Consider the following 25,541-nt stretch of genomic DNA (forward strand, 5'->3'; position numbering starts at 1 on the left):
AATGCATTCTCTACCATCCCCAGTCTCTCATTCAGCTTCTCAAACTTCCCCTTTGCCATTGGCCTTGTCAATGCCTGAATCTTGTGAATCTGAAGGAATTTACTCAAGACCTATTGTGTCATTCTGAACTATGTCCCTAAACAATGGCCAGAGATCTATGCGCTTGGAAAAATCTCGAAACACTAGATTCTGAGAGAGTTTAATACAACAATTATTGTCGCTGTGGATCGCAGTTGGCTCTAACACTCTGATTGTAGGTCTTTGCTATCAACTTGGAAAGCCAAATGGCCTCACAATTAGCAGAACCGGCTGCAATGTACTCTGCCTCTGCTGAACTAAGTGCCAGCAATCCCTGCTTCCTGCTAAAACAGGAATCATATTTGAACCCATACTGAAATAGAACCTCGATTGTGTACTTGCTATGATTTCTGTTTTAAATGTAATACAGATTTTGTTCTAAGAGAAAATGAAAGGATGGAATAAAACATATATTTGTAAATACCAAGCAATCATGAAGAATCCCAATACATCTTTTTGATGCTTGTATTATAGAAAAAGGATCTTCATATTGCTTTGAAGTTTGTACTTTCATAGTTTCCACCACAAATTTCCAACGAGTCAAATAATTTTGCTATCAACACAAAGGTAGGCCTTTGTGTTGGAATAAGGCCAGTCCCAACAAATTGTTCCTTGTATCATATCTTCACAAAGTTTGTTACTCATCATGAGTGCTTCTTTATAAATGGGAAATGTGCTTGAAGTATAGTTTCAGTTTCAAAACATATGAAAGAAAGCTGCAAGAAAGCAAAGATCTGACAACTCTCTAAGTAAGAAGAATGTTGAAATTACCCAAGTCTGTCCACAAAAGGCTTCAGTGCCATAATTCTTTTCTCCTTTATCCGTGGAAGCACATTATCTAGATAAAATTGGTTGGAAGCATACTTTGGGATGTTTTTCACAGTACGCCTGTATCAATATTACACTCATTAGCATTCGTGAATTAGGAAATTCATCAGCCATTATGACATATTGTACAACTCTACAAATATATGCAATGACTAGAAGTGAGAGACATACAAAGGAATCATTGGTGTTTGAATTAAATTAAAACAGCATGTTTAGAAATATTTCTTACCTAATGCTGGTAAATAATTCTTCCTTATCAGGGAACCATGCAGGAATGCTCCTTACAATTGGTACATCATCTTTCAGGTATTCAATAAAATGATCCACGTCAAAAATATCCTCAAACTTCCTGCTCAACAGAATAGATCAGCGATATTCACTTATATCTTCATTACAAATTTAAAAAGCTGACTTGTAAATTGGAGTCAAAAAGAGTTCTACCTCAAACACAATCAGAACATCTTGGATTATTATCACTCCAACCATATGTAAGTTAGGAGTAATGCTTTCACATTATATAGTAATGACATGTGACCAATGTAACATTCGTTAGCTGTTAGGTGGTTAAATCAGTGTGGAAAATATTGGTGAAATTTAGCCAATGTTGTCGCAATATTTCTGGCTCACAAAAAATCATGCAGAAAATATCGCGATTTTTCCTCTTTGAAAATATCACGATATTTTCAAAATATCACCGAAATTTTGGGAAAACATCGCGCAACAATAGAAAATATCATTGGGCGCACAGGTCTGCGGCTTTCAAAAGGACTTTTTGGGGTTTTTTTGCCATTTTGCTTTATTGGCCTTGTTGAAGGAAGAGGAAGAGCTTTGTGGTGATTTTAAAAGAGGGATTGAGGATCAAACAGCCATTATCATCACCAACCAAAAAAAAATTGTGGATCAAAGATTCAAGATCAGTCAGACAAACTTCATTTCTTTCATTCACATGTATGTTCTTAAAAAACCCTATGTTAATGATTTAATTTATAGATATAGGCTTATGCTTGCTTGCCTCTTTGCCTACCAACATTTTCCTTTTTTGTTTTTTTCTCATTTACTATGATTTCCGTGCCCATGAACTAATGCAAGGGTTTTCTCCATATTTGGATAGCAAGCTTCATTTTTGTTTAAATTTTCTTATGCACCCTCCTATTTGCCATTTTGCATTGCAAATAATGTAGTAAAAAATTGACTTTTTTAAATGAGGATGTTATTTTTTGTATAGTGGGGGTTTATTGCCATTTTTTTGTCCTTTTGATGCCCTAGGACCGAAATTTGAAGCTGTCTATTAAACACTTGCACTATAAATATGCCAAATCCCTTGGATGGCAGTATGGGGAACCTGATAGTGGGACAAATCGGCAATATCTAAGTTGCAAATTGTGTGGGGACAAGTTGACAGGCGAGGTTACCCGATTGAAATACCATCTGGCTAGAATCTCTAGCCATGATATCGGGCTTTGTAAGAATTCTAGCTAGGAGCTGCATATGAAGCAATTGAGGAAAAAGACAGAAAGAAAGAAGAGGCATATGCAAACAAGGCCGAACATGCAGGAAGATCCTCAAGGCTATTTGCTTCCGAGATTAAGCCTAAGAGTAGTGAGGGGAGCTTCACCTGTTGATGTTACTAGGAGGTCATCATATTTTGTTCCACAAATCGGACGTGGAGCACAACCTTCAATAAAGTCAGTGGTTAAAAAAAAAAGGAGAAGCAAGAAGCAGACAGAGTTATGGGGAGGTGTCTTTACTAGAGTGACTTAACTCTCAGCATCACCAAAAACAATCCATTTTGGCAGGCAATGTGTGATGTTATTGCTATTATGGACCTAGGGTACAAAAGTGCTACATAGAAGGAGTTGCGGGGGCCAATCCTTCAAGCAGAAAAGAAAGACATCAACTCTAGATTGGTGGAGTTGAAGCAATCATGGGAGGTCTCTGGATGCATAGGGATGTCTGATCGTTGGATAGATACAAAGGATAGGACCCTTCTAAATTTCTTGGTATATTTTCCTAAAGGTACCATGTTTATTAAATCAGTGGATGCATCAACACATATAAAAGATGCAACATTGATATGTTGTTAGCATCATACTCACATAAACAATCAATAAGTCCAAGTATTCACAAAATAATAAAATTATGAAACTTGGAAAATATAACTCCTACTTGTCTTTGGTGTGTTCATCCATTCTAGAATGAGTTTGTTCCTAATACTTGGGAGTTTGTTGAGGCCTAGTTGGCTGAGAAATTCTCTCTAATTAGTTAGCCTCCTAGATTGGTGTGTGGTTGAGATATTCACTCAACCAAAAGATTGTATCTCCAAGATAGACTAACTATCTTGAGACATAGCTTGATGTATTTATAATGTAACATTATTTTTTGTGAATATACATTCAAGCTTAAAAGCCTTTTCTGCCATGTTTCTGTCTCTTGAATTATTTATTTATTTTCATTAATTATCTTCAATTGGTATCAGAGCTTGGTTGAAAGAATTTGTAAAAAGGCTTTGTGCAAAGTAAGTGTTGTGTGAGTGTTTCATGTCTCATATCTTGATGAATGTATCTAGTGGAATGTGTGAGAGATTGGATGCTGCTATGTAGAGGGTTGATCGTTTTCGGGATCAATTTGAACCTTCAAAACTCAATGGAGAGAAGTGACAATTTGAGCACATGCCATCAAAAGCGAGGTTAATCAAAGTTTGATTTATGAACCAATTATTATTTGAATCATGCCCCTCCTCCTTTGTCGATCTCAGAAATCGCATTTTTGCAAAGACTGCACTCTTTGCGTTGTCTGCGAGTCCACCTTTGTGTTGCTTGTTTGGACACCCATAAATCAGTTTTAATTTGTCAAATTCAATTTGCATGGAGCTTGTTTGATTCTTGCAGATCATGGAAGAAATGAGAATGCCCAGCAACATCAAGCGTTGAAGATTGGATCAACTCTTGTCCATTGGTGAAACGCCCAAATAAAGCATCTAGCAAGCATTGAAGCATCAAGGCACCGAAGCTTGGATACGCCTTGAACTCTTGCATTGCAGATACAATTATGTGTGCTTGAGGGAAATCATGAAAAGGTGGTTTCATCAACATTGAATGGTATTGGCCCGAGAAATAAATCCTTGAAGCAACGTTGAAGGATTGAGCGAACGCAGGAATTCGCAGGATTGCAGATCAACATCAAATCTAGGCGGGTAGCGGAATCGACTATTCATCAAAGTTTCCAATTCTGACGTCATTCATGTGCTGCCAAACTGCATGATCAAAGGTTTTGGCATGTGTTTTCGAATTAAGCTTGACCATGGGGTCATTGAGTGGATAAACACCACGTTCTCCTCACACTGAACCGACAATGAATGATTTATTTCCACGTCTCTGGCTAGGAAATTCCATGAGGACAAATGGTCAGTCGATGGCATCATGGACTCTAACAAGACTTCAACAAACTATGATGAAGATATAATAAAATGGTGAGAATTTACTGTAAATTTGGCCAACCCAATCCAAACCCAAATTAAAGATATGCTTGTAGAGTGTGGAGGATATTGTAGCCGATGTGGAAAAGCGAGCTATCGGATTTATAATCAGCGTAACAATTTAAATTTATGAAACAGAATGATGTTCCAGGAGCCTCCGGGATTCGATCATGAGTAGATCAATCCTGCGTAGATCAGCTGGAAGAAAAGCCAACAGTGTATATCAGCATGAAGAAGCCAGTTGTGTGGAAGATCAATCTTACATGGATCAGCTGGAAGAAGACCACTCTTAAACCTGCAGCGAAGAAGCCCTACAGCGAACATCGCATAGGAGTTTGCCGAATCGGCGTTGAGCCAACATGGAGGAGCCAGCACCGTCAACTCCTTGAAACCCATCTGCCTTGGACTGTGCCCAAAAATCTTCCAAAAGATTTCATAAGTATGGTGCGTTTTTATAATTTTAATTCTCGTATGGTGCATGCTTTAGTTTAAGCACAAAGTTTAAAGTGATTTTTACACTTTTTTATAAAGTGATTTAAAGAGAAAAATAAAAATAAAAATTATTAATTATTTATTTTTTTAAACTAAAATTAATGGAGAGATAAGGTGTGGAGCAATAAAGTGCAGCTTCTATTTGGAAATTTCTAATTTTGGAGTGATTTTAAACTTAGTAATTTTTTGGAGTGATAAGTGTAATTTTTTGTAATTTTGGAGTGATTTGTAATATGGAGTGATAAGTGAATTTTCTTTTAAGGGAAGGTCATTGTTGTAATCCAAAGTAATGTTTTACTTTGAGAGAGGGTGAGTTGAATCATTAAATTTAAGATTGTAATCAAACTTTGGGGTGCATTATTGGTTGTCACTGACACCCTACGGTGACATAAAATCAAGCGAGCGTGATAATCAAGCGAGCGTGTTAAAGACCAAAATGGGTAAAGGAGGAAAACATCTTCAAAGTGCAGAGCTAGAAATTAAAGAATTGCAAGAGTGCAATCATGAATTGCACAACAAAATTGAAGTACTTGAGTGGAAGTTAAAGCAAAATCAAAACATAATTAATCAAATGACTAGCACATTAGAAGCAACAAAAGATCTTCAAAATGAACTAGATATGAAAGAACAACTCATTAATGCACTCCAGATAAAATTGAGGCAAAAACAAGATCTACTTGATGCAAGATGTACAGAAAAGATAGATGCAATATGTGACACAAAAGACCTCATCCAAACAACAAATGCAATTTTTGAAATAGATGACCTCATTCAGCATGTTGATGAAAGTTGTGACACAAATGATCTAATCCACCAGGTTGATGAAAGTTGTGACACGGATGATCTCATCCAGCAAGTTGTGCTACTAAAAGAAAATGACGCAACTAGTTGTACTGATGATTTGATTGAAAAGTTTGATGCAGCATGCGATACAAATGAATTGTTAATAGAGATGATTGATGCTCAGTGTGATACAAATGACTTAATGAACCAAGCACAAAATATCAGCAACAGTAGCAGGTGTGAAGAACAACAAGAAAATGGTCTTTCCAAGATGGTGATCAGACCTTGGGAAGAAATTTCATTCAACAAAGATTGACATGGTTTGGGATACAACAAAGAAAACAATTTTTATGTTCCAGATTTCTCAAAACCAATTCAGTTTGTAAGTGCAAGTTTTCTAGAAAATACCCAGAATCTTGTTAAGTGTAACCATTGTAAAAGAAATGGTCATATGGAGAGTAAATGTTTCGACCTCCATCCTTGTCTTCATTGTGGGAAGACAAATAATCTATCAAAGAAATGTCGAATGCAGAAGAAGACTAAAATGACAGTTAATTATGGATGGATAAACCCTTGGAGATGGAATCTAGAAGTAAAGAAGCTGCATAAGTCCTACAATCTACTCAAGACAGAGGTAAAGATAAAGTTGCCTGAAGAATTGAACAAAATTAAAAAGAGAAATTCCCCTACATCTGAAGGGGGGCGAGTTCAAAACAAATCTAGATGGTTATGGTCTCTCCTTTCAACTGACAAAGGGGGGAATTGATGAGGATGGTTGTTAGACTGAAAGTTTCTACAACACAATTTCCCAAGGGGAATCAACATTTGTCAATGGACAAGCGATTGGGATGTTGATTGACAGTACATTTGTGGGCATTTTTGTTCACTTGGATGGTCATTGTACCCAGCAAAGGATAGATAGATCCTTTTGATTTGTAGTTTGACATTTGATTCAGTTTTCAAGCATTTTCAGGGATGTATCAGACTTGTAGCTGATTCACGTCTCTTGGTTCGCTCTCTTCATATTAGAGTTTTCGGCATCCAGTTTTGGTGGTTTTCAGGCAATTTTTCATTGAGGCTTAGTTCAGCAGTTTCGACATGAAGACTTGGAGATGGTACCAGGTTATTACTTGGACTTATGATTGAGGGGTGAGATGTTAGCCTCATACACACATAAACAATCAATAAGTCCAAGTATTCACAAAATAATAAAGTTATGAAACTTGGAAATATAATTCCTACTTGTATTTGGTGTGCTCGTCCATTCTAGAATGAGTTTGTTCCTAATACTTGGGAGTTTGTTTAGGCCTAGTTGGTTGAGAGATTCTCTCCAACTAGTTAGCCTCCTAGATTGGTGTGTGGTTGAGATATTCACTCAACCAAAAGATTGTATGTCCAAGATAGACTAACTATCTTGAGACATAACTTGATGTATTTATAATGTACCATTCTTTTTTGTGAATATACATTCAGGCTTAAAAGCCTTTTCTGTCATGTTTCTGTCGCCTAAATTATTTATTTATTTTCATTAATTATCTTCATATGTGAGTTGTTATATGGGTTTGTCCAAGAGATTGGTGTGCAGAATGTGGTGCCAGTCATTACAGATAATGCAGCTAATTATGTGGTTATTGATGGAAAAGCATCGCTCATTATTCTAGACTCCATGCGTAGCACATTGTATCAATTTGATGCTTCAGGATATGGGGAAACTCTCCTTCATCAAGGAGGTGATTTATATGGCTAGGAGCATCCCCAAGTTCATATATAACCATGCTTTTGTTCTTAGCCTCATGAGGAGATACACCAAAAACAGGGAGTAATGGTGTCCTACAATCACACATTTTGCCACCAACTTCATTATTGTTTTGTCTTTGCTTCAATGTCAGTTTGAATTGAAGCAAATGTTTATTTATGATCAATGGCATGATTGTAGATATAGCAGAAGACAAGATGGGAGAGTCATTGCAAAAATGGTGTACACTGGCACCTTTTGGCAAGGAGTTGAACCTATTGTAAAGGTTCTGAGATTGGTAGATGGGGATAAGCCTGCAATGGCTTATTTGTATGAGGCCATGGATAGGGCCAAAGAGACCATTCATGCTTTATTATGCAAACCACTGTTGATAATATCGGCGATATATCGCTGAATATCGGAAATACCGCGATATTTTCGGCGAGCTGATATATCGCCCCAAAAATATCGCGATATTTTTGGGTTTTGAAAATATCGCGAGATTTACGAAATATCGGCGATATTTTCGAAAATATCGCGCGACGATCTAAAATATCGCCGGGCGTGTTTTTCCGCGGCTATAAAAGACGAAAATTGGTTTTTTTTTTCTTCATTTCTGTTTCTGAGTGTTGGAGAAGAAAGGGAAAGAGTTTTGTGGTGCTTGTCAAGGAGGGTTTGAAGATCAAACGACGATTATCACCACCAATTAAGATTTTTTTGTGGATCAAAGATTGAAGAGTAGTGAGACAAACTTCATTTCTTCCATTAGCAGGTATGTTCTTAAAAACCTCTATGTTAATGATTTTTTCATAGATTTAGGGTTATGCTTGCTTGCCTCTTTGCCTACCAACATTTTGTTTCTTTGTTTTTTTCCATTTGCTATGATTTTCATGCCCATGAACCAATGCAAGGGTTTTCTCCATATTTGGACAGCAAGCTTCATTTTTTTTTTTCAACTTTCTTATGCACCCTCTTATTGCCATTTTTCATTCACATTGCAAAATGCAAATAATGTAGTAATTTTTTTTGAATGAGGTTGTTATTACTTATTATTTTTTCATTTTGTGTTGGGGGGTTTAATGCCAATTTTTTGTTTTTTTTGTGCCCTAGGTTTGAATTAGTTCACTACAAATGTCAAATATGCCAAAAGCCTTGGACCCATTTTGGGAGTATGGGGAGGCTGTTGGTGGGGCAAATCAGGCATATATATCATGCAACTTGTGTGGGACCAAGATGTCAGGAGGGATTACACGATTGAAATACCATCTGGCTAAACTCTCTGCATATGATGCAGATGTGATGCCTTGTATGGTTTCTAGTGCAGAGGTTATACAAAAAGATCTTGAAGCAATTGCTGAACAAGACAGAAAGAAAGCTGCTAGGGAGAGGCCAATGGTCTCAGATAGATAGCTGCTAGTTTTATTTGTTTTCCAACTTTTGCTACATATAAGTTTATAACTCATGATGATGAAATACTTTTAAAGTTTTATATATGTGATGTTGTTTTGTTTGAGTCCTTGATTAGACAATTATCACTATCAGGGATCAGCAGGATATGTGATGTTATTTTGTTTGAGTCCTTGATTGGACAATTATCAGGGATCAGCAGGATTTGGTATCGCCTTTGAAGTTTGATGTATCATTTCTATTTGACATCATATATATCAATGCCTTCTTCATATTTATGTGCCAATGTGTTTAGTTCATGTTGTTATTGCTTTATATGTTTAGAAATCTGAAAAAAATGAATATATTATGCATTTTTTATGCTTGCCGATATTTTGCCGATATTTTCGCCGATATTGCCAATAAGATTTTTTCCGGACCCTCGCCGATATTTTCCCGATACCGATATTATCAACACTGATGCAAACAAGGGTTTTGTTGGGTTTAATAGACAGATGATGTTATGGGATGTCATTGATAGTCAGTGGATAGGGATGCTTCATCGACCCATTCATCCAAGAACACCTTTCATCAACCCCGCATTTTCATACAAATGAAACTTTGGTTTTGATTGCGAGATGATGGAATGGCTCCATACCTGTATTCATAGGATGGTACCTGATGCCAAGCTACGTAGCAAAATCAATCGTGAGATACAGATGTATCGAGATCGTGTTGGACTATTTGGATTTGATGATGCTATTCATGAAAGGACCATATTCATGCCACTTAAGTGACAACTCATGACTCATTAGAATTTACTAATTTAGAATTCTATATTTTTTAAATTCAATTATGTTTTATTTGAATGTTTAATTACGTTTTAAGTTTTTAACTTTTCTTTATTTTGCTATAGATGTTTGAGGGTGAAGCTATGGTGCAAGGGCACCAAATTTGCATAAATTGGCCATCAGAATCCTCAGTGAGACCTATAGTGCTTCGGGGTGTGAGCGCAATTGGAGTGTATTTGAGAAAATACACTCAAAGAAGTGCAACAGGTTATAACTTTGAGCTTTAGCCTTCAACTGAGCAATTACATTTATTGTAATTTATGACCCTCAAGTGTCAAGACTCATTAATTTTTTTATGACACTCTTACAAATTGGACTTCTCACACCTTAATGACTTGGTTTGTGTCCATTACAATCTTAAACTATGAATGAAGCAAGTAGAGAAACCACTGGATGTGGATGCCATTTCCTTAGACAATATTAATGTATTTTCTAAGTGGAGGGTGGATTCTGAGGTTCCCATCATGGAGTCACCTAGATTGTTATAGGAGGAACCATTAGTACAAGGGCAACAAGAGGAGCACTTGGGGGAGCAGGTGAAGGAGGAGGAGGAGAATGTGGGAGCATCAACACCATCTGTGACAGAGATAGGAGAGCATAGTTCCATACCCAACAATCATTGTTTGACATTAGGTGCAAGCCAAGGCCTTCTACTTCTAAGGGCAGGCTTGGCAAACAACTCATCATCTTTTCCCGTAAAAGGGGGAGAGGGCACTGATCTTAGATAGCTAGTTGCTAGTTTTGTTTGTTTTACTACATATAACTCATAATGATGAGATACATTTATATATGTGATGTTATTTTGTATTGGTTCTCCACATTTGAGTCCTTGATTGGACAATTATCGGGGATCAACAATGATTTGGTATCACCTTTGATGTATCATTTTTATTTGACATCCATTAAATCATATATATCAGTGTTTTCTTCATATTTATGTGCCAATGTGTTTATTTCATGTTTCGTTGTTGCTTTATATGTTTAAAAATCTTTTTAAAAAAATAAATATATTTTGCCTTTTTTAATGTTTGCCGATTTTTCGCGAATGTTGCCGAAAAGATGTTTTCAGGACCCTCGCCAATATTTTTCCAATGCCGATGTTTTCAACACTGCTTTCAGCTACATCAAACTCCTAAGGGCAAAGTTTTCAGGCCCCTACTCAAGGATGTCGAAAGTAGCAGTGACAAATGAAAATCAATCCAAAGAATGGAGGTGGATACAAGAGATCGATGGAAAGTGATAAGTATGGATAACCTTGGGCACGCTATTTGAGGGGCCTCCTATTTGTGCCCCTCCTAGATAATCGAAGGAAAAGGCTTCACAGAAGGTCACACTGGACTAGGGACAAGGGGATAACCTTCAAGGTGAAACGTGAGACAAGGATACAATGAAGAATGATCAATAATCTAGCTCATCCTGTCATTCATATTAAAATGCCCTTAACATTAAATCAAAGCATATGATTACAGAAATTGTTAGTGTACCTTATAATAGATGACCCACCTTCCTACAAGAAGTACACTAGATGGAAGAACAACACTGACCAAAGCATATGTGGAGAGTTTTGAGGCACAGCTTTCTGTGGATAATCATAGGAATGCTGGCTAGCAGGTTGACCGAATAGAAGAAAGGAAAATTTATCCTAGGGGTTACCCACTTGGGTGGGTAACAATCCCCATCCCCCCATGACATCGTGAGGAAGCTTGTAATCACAATCAAGGATATGAATCACAGATGATCGCCCATATTGACTTAGAGTCTAGTGTGATGGAGTATGTGAGTGTCAACAACAAAGAGAGAAGCCAAGGAGAATAGAATAATGATATGTTGAGCTGATGGGTAGAGTTTACAGGCACACAAGGTTTAGATTTTAGGTGGGGACAGAGTTAGATTTAGGTTTTCTATTTTTTTCTTAAACCGTGGGTAGGGTCAAGGGATAGTTGACCTTCCCTGAATTTGTTTGCAAGGGACAGTCTAGGAACACCCTAGAAGCTCCCACATCCTAAATGATATCACCATCTATTCTAGAGCATTCACAGGTTGTTTCTAAGTCCCAAGAATGCAAGGTACAGGGTTTTTCAAGGGTTACGGCCCACGGGTTCCCATGCAACATAGGTTCCCTTTTTGTAAGTCACTTATACTTTTTATTAATAATTAATGATTATTTTTATTTTTATTTATGTTATGATGTTAGATGTATTTTACATGTTATTTTGACTCTACAAGATAGGAAACCAAGCATCAATTATCTCAAGACCTTCACCCCTGTTCGAGCAATTGGGCTCGTCAATTTCTACAGCTTCTTTGATGTGCTTTTTTGAGAAGTAAACAATTTCGGAAATAACCTAGGTGTCCTCCAAGTGGATGGAATGTTTCATTTTGTGAGAATGCTCTGCAAGGGCTGAGTGAATACAATCGTGTTGGATATCTGCCCCATGTTCCTTCATCTTACCTGAACAAAACATCATTCTCACCAATGTAAGATTTGCCACAAGAGCAAGGAATCTCATAAACCATTTTGTGTTTCGTTGAATCAACCAGATCTTTAACAAATCTTATAAGGTTATTAATCTTAAGGATTTATCTTGACAATTAAATCTGCTTCTCAGTGAAGTTCAGTTTTAAAATTTAGTATTATATTTTTAAGACATTTATTTCACATACAAACACATGCAAACATCCATCTACATGAAGCACACATATTTTCATGTCTTTTTAGATACGCTGTATCCAGCTGTATCATATCCAAAACTTTAAAACAAACAGAATGTCAAATATCCATCCCTATATCTGTATCCTGGAATCCTAGGTTCATTCCTCCAATGGAGATTGCTTCATAACTTATAGCTTCTATGTGACTCAAAATAGTGCCCTCGTCATGCCACAAAATAAGATGATTGCTTTAAACCAGGCCCACTTCCAACTTGCAAGTATGACTGTTTTCCTCTATTTAGCAATGATAAGGATTCCTTTGCAGAGACTACTGATGATAAGGATCACTCTGTCGAGACTATTTTCGAAGGATGCAACCTTCAACTTCGACAGCTCTTCTGAACCACCCATTGAAATGATGATAGAACACAACCTACAGAACTTTGATTGCTGGCATTTTTAAGCTTTTTTTAAAAGTTCCCATAGAAAAATATTTTGTGTTTTTGAACAATGTGGGAACCTAGCAAAGAGGGAACAAAAGAAAACCAAAAGAAAGACACAAAATAAAATGTGCTTTACATAATTGACAAGCATGTGCAGTAAACCACTTCAATCAAGACAGCTGACTGCATAAACTCTATGCAATAAGATAGACTCACGTCTGATCCTTCCAAATTTGGTCTTGCTTCAAAATAGGTAGGATAAGTGTCACATTCATCATCTTTGCAACTGCCACTGCATTGCATATCTGCAAAAATCCATGCATCAAATGTCATTTAAACAGTCAAAATTCTATCTTACAAACTGATCATAACACAAGTCTACTCTCTTAGAACCAAAATGGTTTCTGAAACAGAAAGCATGTAATTCATTAAATATTTGGGCCATATAAAGAGAAAAGGAGATGATTGATTGAACATGATAATAAATTTTCTCCAATTAAAACACATTTGGGAATATGCCTCACAAAAATGTCAATGGCCTCCAATGAGCATTCTGGAAGTTGTAATGTGACTGTAAATCATGAAGCTGAATCTTGGATAATATTTTCCCTATAATGAAGTACTAGCAAAACTATTCAGTGACCTTAGCAGAACATAACCAAAAGAATTGAGAACGAAATTAGTAGGATATTGTTTCTTCCAAATTTTTTAAGTTTGTGCCCAAACGAAAAATGGAAAAATAAAAGGTTTTGGATTTCATGATCTATCAAATGACATGAAAGTATTACTGTCTGACCATCTCCATCTTTGTAAGCACAGCGTGTGGGCACCCTGGGCCAAGGTCTTGCATGCAGCTATACAGCAATAGAGCCATGCAGTTGAGGCAACAGAAAAGTTAGGCTATTCATTCATTCTAATGAAAAGAATGAAATTGTATCAAAACCTGGTTCATCCCAAAGATGCAAGCACAGTTGCTGTGTTGAAAATGCAACAAGAAAATCATAATTTAATTTTGTCCTTGAATTAAATTAGAAATTAAATTGTAATTCCTAATCTCATGACAACTTGTAATAGTTAACTAAGTTAATTCGACTTAGTTGGCTCAGTTAATTCGAGTTGAGGGTCTAACTAGAGTCATGTAGAGTGTCTCCTACTTTTTAGGAGCCCTAGTTGAATTTATTTTGAATTGTAATTATTTATCAGTCTAACTGAATTAAAGTCAATTAAACTTGTTTCAACTGATGGAGGAATTAGTGGGAGATCCAATAGTGGTGTGTACCCTGCAGTAGTGGGGTGTAACCAGTAGTCATCAACCAGTAAACTGAAGATTCACTCATAATTAACTCATGCATGTCAGATCAAAGAAAGACTCAGTTGAGATTGGAGTTCAGGGACAGTGTATTATCAATTGTATAATCATCCGAATTGTACAGGTGGTGCATGCAATCAGAGGAAGGCATATGAGGATTGCGCAATTCATATTTGTGGAATTTCCCAATTAAATATGGTCTAATTCCCAAGGAAACTGTGCAAGGAAATAGGAGCTTGGCAGCCAACAGAATTGGCTATGTATTGGCTTGAGCTTGTCTGGGAAGCAATGAGATAGATAGAGAATCGAGATAGTGCAAAGATTGCTCAGGCTTGAGCAAAGCATTGTAATCTTCTCATATTTTTTTATTAATGCAATATACAGATAGAAAGGTTTTTTAATGATGGCTTTCCCCAGAAAATCATTATGTTATGTGTGATTGAATTCTTTCTCTTTTATGCTTCGTGATTTCACCGATTGTTTATAGTTTCCGCTGATGAGTAGAGTAGATTCAAGTCAATTGTTTTAGCATATTACAATCTGAAATTTGAATCTACAAGGAATTTCTACATGTTGTTGATTTTTCTTCCTCTAATCATGTTCTTCTTTGCATATTGGGTTTCATTATATCTGGTATCACTTGGATTGGTAACTTCAAACTGGAACTTGCATGGCTTGATCCATAACTTTGACTAGATATTACTAAATTCAACAGTGTTGCAAAGAATACATCCCCAACTTAATTTTCCAAATTTCATCGTCAGATTCTCTGGAATATATGCTAGGGTTTTTTTCTTGTTCCATGTCTAAATGCATATCTTTATTGGAAAATCTTGCTTGATCATTGCATGTCAAATTTCTTTTTTCATGTTAGTTTCCTAGGGTGCTTTCTTCTAATTAATTTCTCCCCTCATAAAAGGATAGCTAGGGATTATCAAGTGAAAACTATGGAATTCCCCCTTACTCCAAGCATAGATTTAGTTTTTATTAAATTTAGCCCTAAAGACTCGATCAGCCAAGTAGGGAAAAGGCAATGGGAATCCTTGTGGTGGTCAAAAAAAATCATAAAAACCTTATATTTTTCTCCCTGTTTATTTTTTTAAGCCCTTTAAGGCAAGCCGCTAGGGTTAGGGCATAGGACCGAATTCAATTAGGGCAAGTATTAGATGGATGTTGATGCTCCCGTAGCTTGAATTCACCTTGATTGATCCTCTGCACTCAAAATCTAGAATTTTTTATTATTGAAGTTGCCCTCATAGGGTTGATATCATCTTCCCTAAGCAAATTTTGCCCTAAAGAAACCCTAACTTTGGTTAACGCTTCGACTTAGGATTTAAATTGAAGTTTTGCCCTCTCTTTGTTGATTTCATCATTTGCAAGCCTTTTCTTTGTGCTTGTATGCCTAGACACTCATTTAGTAAACATGTTGAAACCCTAGGTATCAAGTGCCTTACAAAGGCTTTGTATAAGGTACGTTGCTCCTATTTATAGAAAATTGTGCCCTTATCCATTCAACAAGTACCTTGATCCAATTGACTTAGAATATCCTTTAGGTGAAAACTAGGAAGCTTCCCCATGGTGAAATTCCACTAAAGAGCAAGAGGATTGTTGAGGTGACAATGGCAATCCACCTCATTGTTGCATCGGGGTTTGGCCCTTGCCTTGTGAGGCATCTCACTAGACCTGCTAGATTTTGAGGCAATAGTCACCATGTGGCTAGCCCCTTTGGCATGAGTAACGAGGACTACCGTTGCATCCTCTTGAACCCAACGTTGCGAACATCGGCATTGGGATAAAATCGGAAAGGGTCCAAGAAACCAAAAATCGTAAAACTCGGGAAAATATCGGTAAAAATCGGCAAACATCAGCACAATTAAGATACCATAAAAATATCTGTAAAAATCGACAAACATCGGCTAGGCCAAAAACTCGTTATTTCAGGATAAAATCAGGATGTAATTGAGATGTTCACAACACTACTTGAACCATGGTGGTCAACTTATTGGAGGCATAAATTTCTCATATAAGCTCTAATTAAGGAAATTCTTGCATCGTTGGAAATGTGTTGATCTGTAGAATATGAGATCTTAGTCCAAAATAAGTTTGGGACCACGAAAAATTGTCATTTAATGCTTCAAAATGGCTCTGGATGTTTTTCGCTCCCAATTTTCAAATTGGGACAATTGATAAAAATGACCCTAAAAGTTGATTCCTCTAATTTTTCCACTCTAAAAGCATCGAGATAGATGACAAATAATATAATGATCCAATCCATATCATACATCCCCATTTTGGGAGGCTTTTAAGCTTTACTGAATGAGATGAAGAAACTTTTCCTCTACCTTCTCTTTGGAGTACCATTTACCCTTGCATGGAAGTTATCCCTTCAACCCAATCTCCCAAAAGGCATGCTACCCCTGTCTTTAGTTTTAGACCTATGCTCTATCAACTCTACCTAAGCATCTAGACCTTGCTCTTCTTCCTGATCCAACATGGAAAGCTCATAGAGTTTAAGATTGTCCACATTCCCACTAACTAAATATGCATGTATCGAGGTAGACCAAGTCTATAAGGATTATCTCCCACCTTTTCCACTATCTTGAAAGGATCATATTGCAGAGTCTTATTTTTCTTACCAGGAGACCTTGTCGCCTCTCCCTGTTCAATTGTAGCCATACTCTGTCTCCCACTATAAATGACTTCTCTAATCTATGTTGATCATGCTTAGTACAACATCCAATAGTGAAGGTTGCAAATGTCCAAAAAAGTTTCAAATGGGAATTTACCAATAAAAGTGTGGACTTCTTTGTTATAAGGGTGTTGTATATATACCAAATTTTCATCCTAGGTCCCCAGATGCTTCTAATTGTAAGTTTGTAACCCCTCAAAAGTTGCACCAAAGTCCTGTTGACTACTTATTTTTGCCCATCAGTCTATGGATGGATATTACAGACCTCTTCAACTTCGTGTCCATCTTCGCCCACAATGTAGTCTAAAATGCACTAAGAAAGTTGGGTCCCTGTTTGAAATGATGCTCCTCAGTATCCCAAAGTGCACCCAGACTTGTTCAAAGAACAAATTAGCTGCTTCTTTCCCTCTGATTGTATTTTTACAGGGCACGAGAATGCACATCTTGTTGAACCTGTCAACTACCACGAACAAATAGTCATTTATGTTCATGGTTGTTGGCAAACCTCCCACAAAGTCCATGGAAATGCTTTCCCAAGGATGAGAGGGTACAGGTAAGGTATGCCATAGACCTTATTTCCTATTACTATGCATGTTGGTGAAACAAAGCATACATCCGCTACATCATCTAGCATTATGGGCAAGAACACATACCTACGTAAGTTGGCCATTGTCTTCCCTACATCGAAATTCCCTGCAACCTTGGAGGTGTGAGCCTCTCTAATTAGTTGCAATCGCTCATCTTCAGGAACGCAAAGCTTGTCCAACTTGTAAAGTAACCATTCTAGAGATGGTAGCCAATTGTGTTGTCACCATTGCCTGCATGACTCTGCCTCTGCAACTAATGGAACACCTCCTTGAAATCCTCATCCTCTGTATATGCCTCTCTATATGTATTATGAGTGAGAGGCTCCATGTGCATCAGAGTTCCAAAAGCCATAATTTTTATGTGGGTGGCCTTGAAAGCATGCCAGCCAAATTGTTTGAGTTTCCCTTCTTGTATTTGGTAACTAAATGAAATTGTTGTAAAATCCCCATCCATTTGCAATGTTTAGTATGTTATAGCTTACTTTGCGCATGTGGGTATTGTAGCTACTAGGGATCTGTGTGGTTGGCAATCTCCTTTCCCATCAAATAGCATTTCAACTTTTTGATAGCATGTACCAAAGCACAGAGCTCCTTGTTGTAGGTAGAGTAGTTGAGGACTGCCCCATGAAATACTTTGGAATGATAGCATATAGGCCTCCCTCCCTGCATCAAGATCACTCCCATGGCATACCCACTCACATCTATCTCCACTTCTACAGGCTTTTGCAAATTTGGTAACATGAGAACTGGTGCATGACTAATTTTCTTTTTCAACTCTTCAAAGGCTTTCTATTAACGCTTCCCCCACCAAAAATTCTTGCTACTCTTTGTTATGGCATAGAGTGGTGCCACGATTGCTAAAAATGAAGCTATGAATTTTCTTAGGTATTGTATTGCCCCAATGGAACTTCTCACTTCAAAGACATTTGTGCCCCAACGTAACTTCTCACTTCAAAGACATTTGTAGACAACAAACCCTTCATGATAGCCTCCATCTTGGCAAGATCTATCTTGAGCTCCGCTCCACCAATCACATTACCTAAATACACCAATGACTATTATGCAAACTCACAATTCTTGAATTTGCTAATAGTTGATGATTCTTCAAAGTCTCTAGTACATGCATCAAGTGTGAGATGTGCTCATCCTAGGTAGCACTATAAACCAATATATCATCCAAGTAAACAATAACAAATGAATCTACATAAGGGTGCATTACACGATTCATTAATCTCATGATTGTCATTAGTGCATTACATAGACCAAATGGCATGACTAACCACTCATACCAAACTTGTATGGTTTTCAAGGCGGTCTTTCAGGTGTCTTCTTCTTTGGCTTGAACCTAGTGATACCCTAATTTTAGATCCATTTGAGTGAAGTATTTCACTTGTTGCAACTGATCCAACAGATCATCAATCTAGGGCAAGGGGTGTTCTTGAGCATAAACTTGTATATCGCTTTGCAATCAATGCACGTTCACCAAGTCCCACCCGTAGTTTTGAAAACAAGCCAGTTCGAACTAGTAATCGGTCAACCACCGATCAGATAGGGTTGGGTAATGAGCCGATAACAAAACCGAATTGGAGGGTCAATTTGTACTGGTTAGGAATCAATCTGGCTAGTTTGATACCTAACCGATACAAACCAACTAGTTTGGTAACTGACTAGTTTCAACCCTAGCCAACCAATCAGATTTGACATGTGTGGAGGGAGCCCAAGACACCTGTTGGTGGCTTTTTCAAGTGGTTTTGGAGGAAACCAAGCGTTGTTTTCCTCCCAAAGCAACCCCCTCTAGCTGTAAAACCAACCCTCCCCCTCTTAAACCCTAAACCTAAACAAAAAACCTAACTCAACCCTATTAATGCTAGAAATCAATGCTAATCTTAAATTCTTTATCCTTTTACCTATTTTGTTAACATTACCATTAATTGTTTCAGGATGTTTGAGAGCGGTTCCAACCTATTGGAGTTCATACGAGGAAAGTCGAATATCATATCCCACTCAAAATTCAATAGACTTGATAGTCTTCGATATTTTATAATTTGTAAGACTGCAACATTTTCATTGAATTCTATCATGTATGATGGTATGGGATTAGCAATTAATCAAGAGCATGAAATCCTTTATCTACCTTGATGTTGGTGATATTGATTATTGAACTCTGATATTGGTGGTATTGATTGTTGAACTCCTCTGCCATAACCTTAACAAAAATATACCCTTCATTCAAACCAAAATAATTGGTTAGGCATGTTAAGCTTTTTCTATCATATTATAAGGTTGAGGCGATGAACCCTTCACTCAAACCAAAATTATTGGTTAGGCATGTTAAGCTTATTCAACTTCTACCACATTATAAGGTTAAGGAATTCAAGTCTAAAGACTTTGATCCAGATGATGTTTATGTATCTCTTGTTGATGATCCCATTTCTAGCATTAGTGGATTAGTAACGAGTTTGATAAGTGATCATGTTAATCACTGATTTGCGATAGGCTAATCGCCTAGTAGCTTGTAGTATTGTTTTTGGACTCTAGAGGCCATTTAGAGACTCGCAGATTATGTTTTTTATTGTTGATATGTATTGCACTTAGGGCCATTTTGATATATTCACCCTTACATGGTATATAGATGAGCAAACTTTGCATATTTTTCCGCTAATGATTTGAAATCTTAAAAATAATTTTTTTGTTAACAATTGATTATTTTATGTTTTCTTTTCAAATCCAAGTCATTGAATCCGGTTCAATCTTGTTCTAGTTCAAAACCCAGTTAGATACGTGGATCAATTCAAAACTCAATTCCACTTTTTAGAACTATGGCCCTATTACCGCTCAATCTAGTAGGGGCCCTAAGAGGGGTTCTTAAGGGACAACTACTAGAGCAAATGGAAACAACGGGACAAGGACCCATTGTCACCTCAGTCAATGCCCCATGCTCTTTACATACTTTCACAGATGGGAGTCTCGGTATGAAGGAAATTACTTGAATGCTAGGATCAATGGCAAGGTATAACATGATTTCCTAGGCCCATTCAAAGGAGAGGCTCAATTAATGGTTCAAATACTTGAAGAAAAGTTGAAAGGCTCCACAAGAAAGACCTATAAAGGATGACCTCGAGCTAAGGAATATTCAAAAATGATGAATCCGTAAGATCAAAACTTACAAAATCCCTCACTTGTGATTGAATTGTTTATACTAGGGTTCAAAGTGGGTCAAGGATGACTCATTCAATGGAAAGATTCAATTAAAGTGTGGGCTTCGAGGAAGCTAGGATGACTTTCCACGAAAAACCCCTTGAGAAAAATACTATAAGAGACCAAGGGTTGAGAGATATACCGTGGTAAAGGCTCATCCAATGATCACCTATAGTTAAGAGAAAAGGTTTTGAATGATGAACTACAAAGTACAAACCTTCAAGAAATCCCCAATTCAAGCAGCTTCAAGGGTTCCCTCTTGGTGTGATAGCTAGGGCATCAATTTATTTGAAATTCCACTGTCGGAATTCGTTCAAAACTAGAGGATTCATAGAGGAGACATAAACGAAGTAACTTGTCTAGACAAAAACCTAAAATTCCTCCTCCCTAAAATTTTGCACCAAGCCCTAGAGAATCTCCTTATACTTAGGGGACGAAGAAAAGGGGAAGAAAGGAGGTGAAATAATGATATTTCGTAAAGTTAATGTGATCACCAAGGATCTAGGACCAATGCCTGACTATTGGGAAGATTGGAGTCAAAATTATCAAGATTTAGGAACTTCACTCTTCAAGTAGGCCTTAAAGAAGCAGCTACGCTCTCCATGAATGCAGCTTCATAGCAACTTTAGACTGTTATACTTCGATGTGGAACATTTGATGGAGTTTCAAGGTAAAAGGAACACAACCTACCCTTGGGAAAATTCGTTCTTCTTGCAACGAGCCAAGATTACAAGTGTTTCATAAATTCGCATTAATTTTTAGGGCACAAGTAAAATCATGGCATAGCATTCCATACATTAGACATTAAACATTATGAAAGTTGCATGAAAAGATCACTTAGATGACAAAAAGAGTATATCCATCCATAAACTTGCCAAATAGAAGCTCCAAGAGAGATAGCGAAAATATTCCACACATCAAAATGCATTTAATCATCCAAATCATTCCACAAATTGCAGGTCCAAAATCTTTAGAAAGATATATCCCAAATCCAAGTGATGATGAATGAGAGAGAACACCTCTCTTATATATATACAATCCTCCAAGGGGTTCGAATGGCCTAAGTATGCCTAATAATGCCCCTACAATAAAAATAATGGGCAAAATAACAACGTTTTGGTGACAAGCCCATCAAATAGCTCCGTCATATGAAAAATAAGCCTCTCAAGAGGGCCAAAATTGATCCGGATTTAAATAGGAACGCAACAAATTACAAAGATAACCATAACACAGATATGCAGCGGAAATAATACTTCATTTCATTAATATAAAATACTGAAATATGTTTACAAACAGCAATGGAAATAAACCAACTAGGGCGATGGTAGCTTATCTCTGAGAAGAGATGTGGTGGCTACATGCCTCTGAACTGTGTTACAATGAGGCTCGAAGGCCTATTTATTGTTGAGAAACAATGGAAAACCCTTCACATTCCAAAACCTAACCCTAGAAGATGAAACGCCAAATTGTGGGCCCCGTTTTTTTGGGTAAGTTGGTACATCAACTTCCCGGGGTCGCGAATTAGTCGTATTATCTGCGTTTAACGCGCATGATAGCCCGTTGGAAAGATCTCTCCGAGGACTACGAAGGAAAAGACGATTTTTTGACAGAAAATCACTGGCGGTAGATTTCCCAAAAAACGTCGTTTAGGGCCTCAAAATGGCTCCTGAAGTTCAGGACCCGAAAAGCTGCTAAAAATAGTAAGTTGTGCTACAATTAAGGAAACTGAAAATGCTGAGAGAAACAATGGTGGGGGTCCAGGTGGACTTGCCAGGTGGCCACCAACATCCACCTGGATCAGAAATGGTAATACAATAGCTAGGAGAGTTGTTGGAAGGCCTAGTGTGGTCCCTCATGTGCCATAATGAATAAGAGGGCTCTAATAACAGTGATGAAGGGGGTCCAACAACAATTGGATCTCATGTTCCACTTCCCTCTAGGGCGATAGCCATTTAAGCTCCTTGAACACTCCCATGTATGTTTATAGCAACCCTTCCAGTTGATGTCTTTGTTCTTTAGTACACCCCTCCAAGGATGCCTTTGCCCTTATTGACTCTTCACTAGATTGATTTTCTCTTAAAAGCAGTAATACATATTTCTTTCTAGAAATTTCTTAGTTTGGCAGGCACTTACCAGTCAAATCTTAGCTTGCCTTTGTGTGCGTTGATGATGAATTATTTGCCATCCTTGAAGAGGCGGTACTAGTTGGCTCTTTGCATGAAGATTACATCTCACATGTACATATAGGGACTCCAAAACACAACTCCGCATACATAAAGTGGAACTACAACCAATTTTGATTCATCAATAAAATCAGCACTAACAGCAAACTTTATCCTACATTGTTTTGTTACCTCAATTTCCGCATTAGTATTTACCCATACCAATGATTATGGGCTAGGATGATCTCAAACATTTAATCCAAGTTTGTTGATCAAATCCACTGCTATGAGTTTAGCCTGGGAACCTAAGTCGAACAAGGCATCAATCTTGGTCTTCTTGACCTATGTCTTAATGTGGAAGAGCTTGGTCATCTCATCTTCCCAATGATGAAGGCTACTCAGATTCACCTCCTTCTACATAGAGGTCCAAACAATCTCCTCACCCACATCGGAGTTGCTTTCCACTCAATTGCTCGAATCTATGTAAATAAGATTCTTTTCCTTCCTGTTCTTCATGTTCAGCTCTAAATGCAATTTCCAGCACTTCTCCTCTATGTGGCCATCAATGTTGCAGTGACTGTAATGATTATTAGGATCCTTGCATTGATGTGCAATGGTTGTTGTCTTCTTTTCCTTTCCACCTTTCCACTTATTCCATTCCTTGAAAACTTCATGGTGTTCTTTCTTTCTTGAACCACTTGATTGCCCTTTCATTTGACCTATGTTTTCAAGGTACTATGCCTATACACAAGCCTCATCCACTATTTTTGGCTCAAACATCATCACCTGCTTTTGTAGATGGTTATGTAGAACCCCCAGATACTTATGGAGTACATCTCAGCTCTAGGGATAGATAACTAACATGATGGCCATCTTCCTAACTTCGATGGTGTACCTCCTGTACACTTTTCCCCTACCTTTGCCTAAAGTCATATCATTGAATCCATTAGTCCTCTACATACCCAATAAGGTAGAATTGAGACTTTATGAGGGTAGTAAAATCATCCCACTTAGTTATTGGGGGATCACCCTCGAGCCTAAGTGTCTCTTTATGTCTTTCCCACCAGGTTAGGGCAACACCCTCTAACTTCAATCTAGCAAAGGTATTTTTTGATCCTCATTTATCTGGTGAACAATAAAGTAGACTTCTAACTACCGCAACCAGTTATTTAATTTTAAAGCATCGATTTCACATTGATATAGCTTGATGTCCACCTTTGTTTCCATCTTGAGGAGGCACTGTGAATAGTTCACGCACTTGAACTTGGCTATTCCCTTTCAAGTTCTTTCCTAGACTCCTCATAATCATCCTAATCCCTCAATTTTCCCCTCAATCTAACCTTTAAGTTGGAACCTCCATCCTCTCCAATCAATCCAAGCTTGTTGTTTAGGGCCACCATAAGGAGATTCACATTACTGTTTATATGTGCAACTTGTGCTTCCAGTTGCGCGAATCTCTCCTATGTTGGATCTCAAGGGTTATTATGAATAGATTTGTCAGCCATGGTTGGGGCTTCACAACTTCCTGCTTAAAATGATTCCTAGATACCCTGCAAATTCCCACAAAATTCCTAAAGAAACTCGCTCTAATACCAATATAATCTGTAAATTGTTTTGGATATTCCACAAGGTAGTTTGTCACAACATATCTGATAAAAATAGACAAAAATCTATACTGAGGGTTGATTTCCTATTAATTACTATTTTTGTTCATGCATGTAATAAATTAAATGCAAAAAATAGAGAGCAATAAAATACAATCACACCAATCATAATGAACACAAGATATGCTCTAGGAAACCCTTGCCAGAGAAAACCCAGCTAGAAGGTCAGGGTGCTCTACTCTTTCCTTCTTTGGAATGGAAATAATGCACATACAAGAAGAGAAGGAATTCTTTGTAGAAGCATAGTCTCTCAAGTCGGGCAAAGGACCCTTATCCCTTGTTACAATGGGGTTGGATTCTAGAAAGCATGTTTCAAGTTGAACCATTATCTAAGAGGGTCCCTAGGTTTTGTCCAAAACCTACCCACAATAGTGTAAGAATAGTAACAATGAGGGGACATGCTAACATCATGCAACCTCTGAAACAAAGAGTGAAATTGACGAGATCTATAGAGTCAATACTTAGAGTACTTGGTTTCTTGGTTCTTCATAGTAGTCTAGCAATTCAGGATAGATTGCATACACCTCACTAGCTTTAAACTGGATGAGACTTTGTTGCCACAAAAATGAACCAAATAAGCATGTTATGAGGAACTGCAAGGTTCCAAACCTTTCTAGGCATGGATTGTTGTGAAGTACAATACTTTCTTTATTGCCTCTCTTTGTGAAGTACAACACTGTCAAGCAACCTTTCATGAGGCAACTAATCCAACTATTTCAAAGAAATATTAGCTTTTCTTTTTTATTATTTTCCAATGGAAAATCTCCTTGAGGAAACCCCTCAATGCTTCCTCACATTCTATGAATGGCAACATGAGTAAATGCTACTAGTCGACAACATTTAAATCAATCCACAAGAGACCTAGGAGGATTCACCTTCGTGACCTCCTTGGCCACACAGCGTGCATGTCAAGTCAAACCACTTGAGTTAACACATTTGGGGCTCGAAATACTAACTTTTATATCAAAATTCAGCCAAGATTGGCATCTTTAGGAAGATGTAGACTTGGTGAAAATGGAACCAATGTTGACATGCTAACTCTCCTTACATGTGTAGAAATAGGTGACTTGTGTGCCTTCCCTTCACCCCCGTGATGTATAATTCTTGATGTTCATTGTTATTGTTCAGTGACTGATAGATCTTAAATGTTGAGAAATCTAGGGCAGCTAGATTAAGTGATTTCTCTTACTTTGATAACTACTTGTTATG

General features: G+C 37.4%; 1 protein-coding gene across 1 annotated transcript in view; it reads right to left on the reverse strand.

The window, feature by feature from the left end:
- Positions 1–25,541, reverse strand: part of LOC149207318 (protein PECTIC ARABINOGALACTAN SYNTHESIS-RELATED-like) — an 89,143-nt gene that overhangs the window by 34,778 nt on the left and 28,824 nt on the right. Inside the window, exons 5-7 of the mRNA XM_089395680.1 lie at positions 12,940–13,028; positions 1,136–1,255; positions 850–966 (exon numbers count right to left, since the gene is read on the reverse strand). Of these exons, the coding sequence (XP_089251806.1) occupies positions 850–966; positions 1,136–1,255; positions 12,940–13,028 (326 nt within the window). The remainder of the gene's footprint in view (positions 1–849; positions 967–1,135; positions 1,256–12,939; positions 13,029–25,541) is intronic.

The sequence above is a fragment of the Pinus tabuliformis genome, chromosome 1_2 (assembly GCF_031772625.1).
Source record: "Pinus tabuliformis cultivar Carrire ecotype Pingquan chromosome 1_2, CPIR1, whole genome shotgun sequence".
NCBI lineage: Eukaryota > Viridiplantae > Streptophyta > Pinopsida > Pinales > Pinaceae > Pinus > Pinus tabuliformis.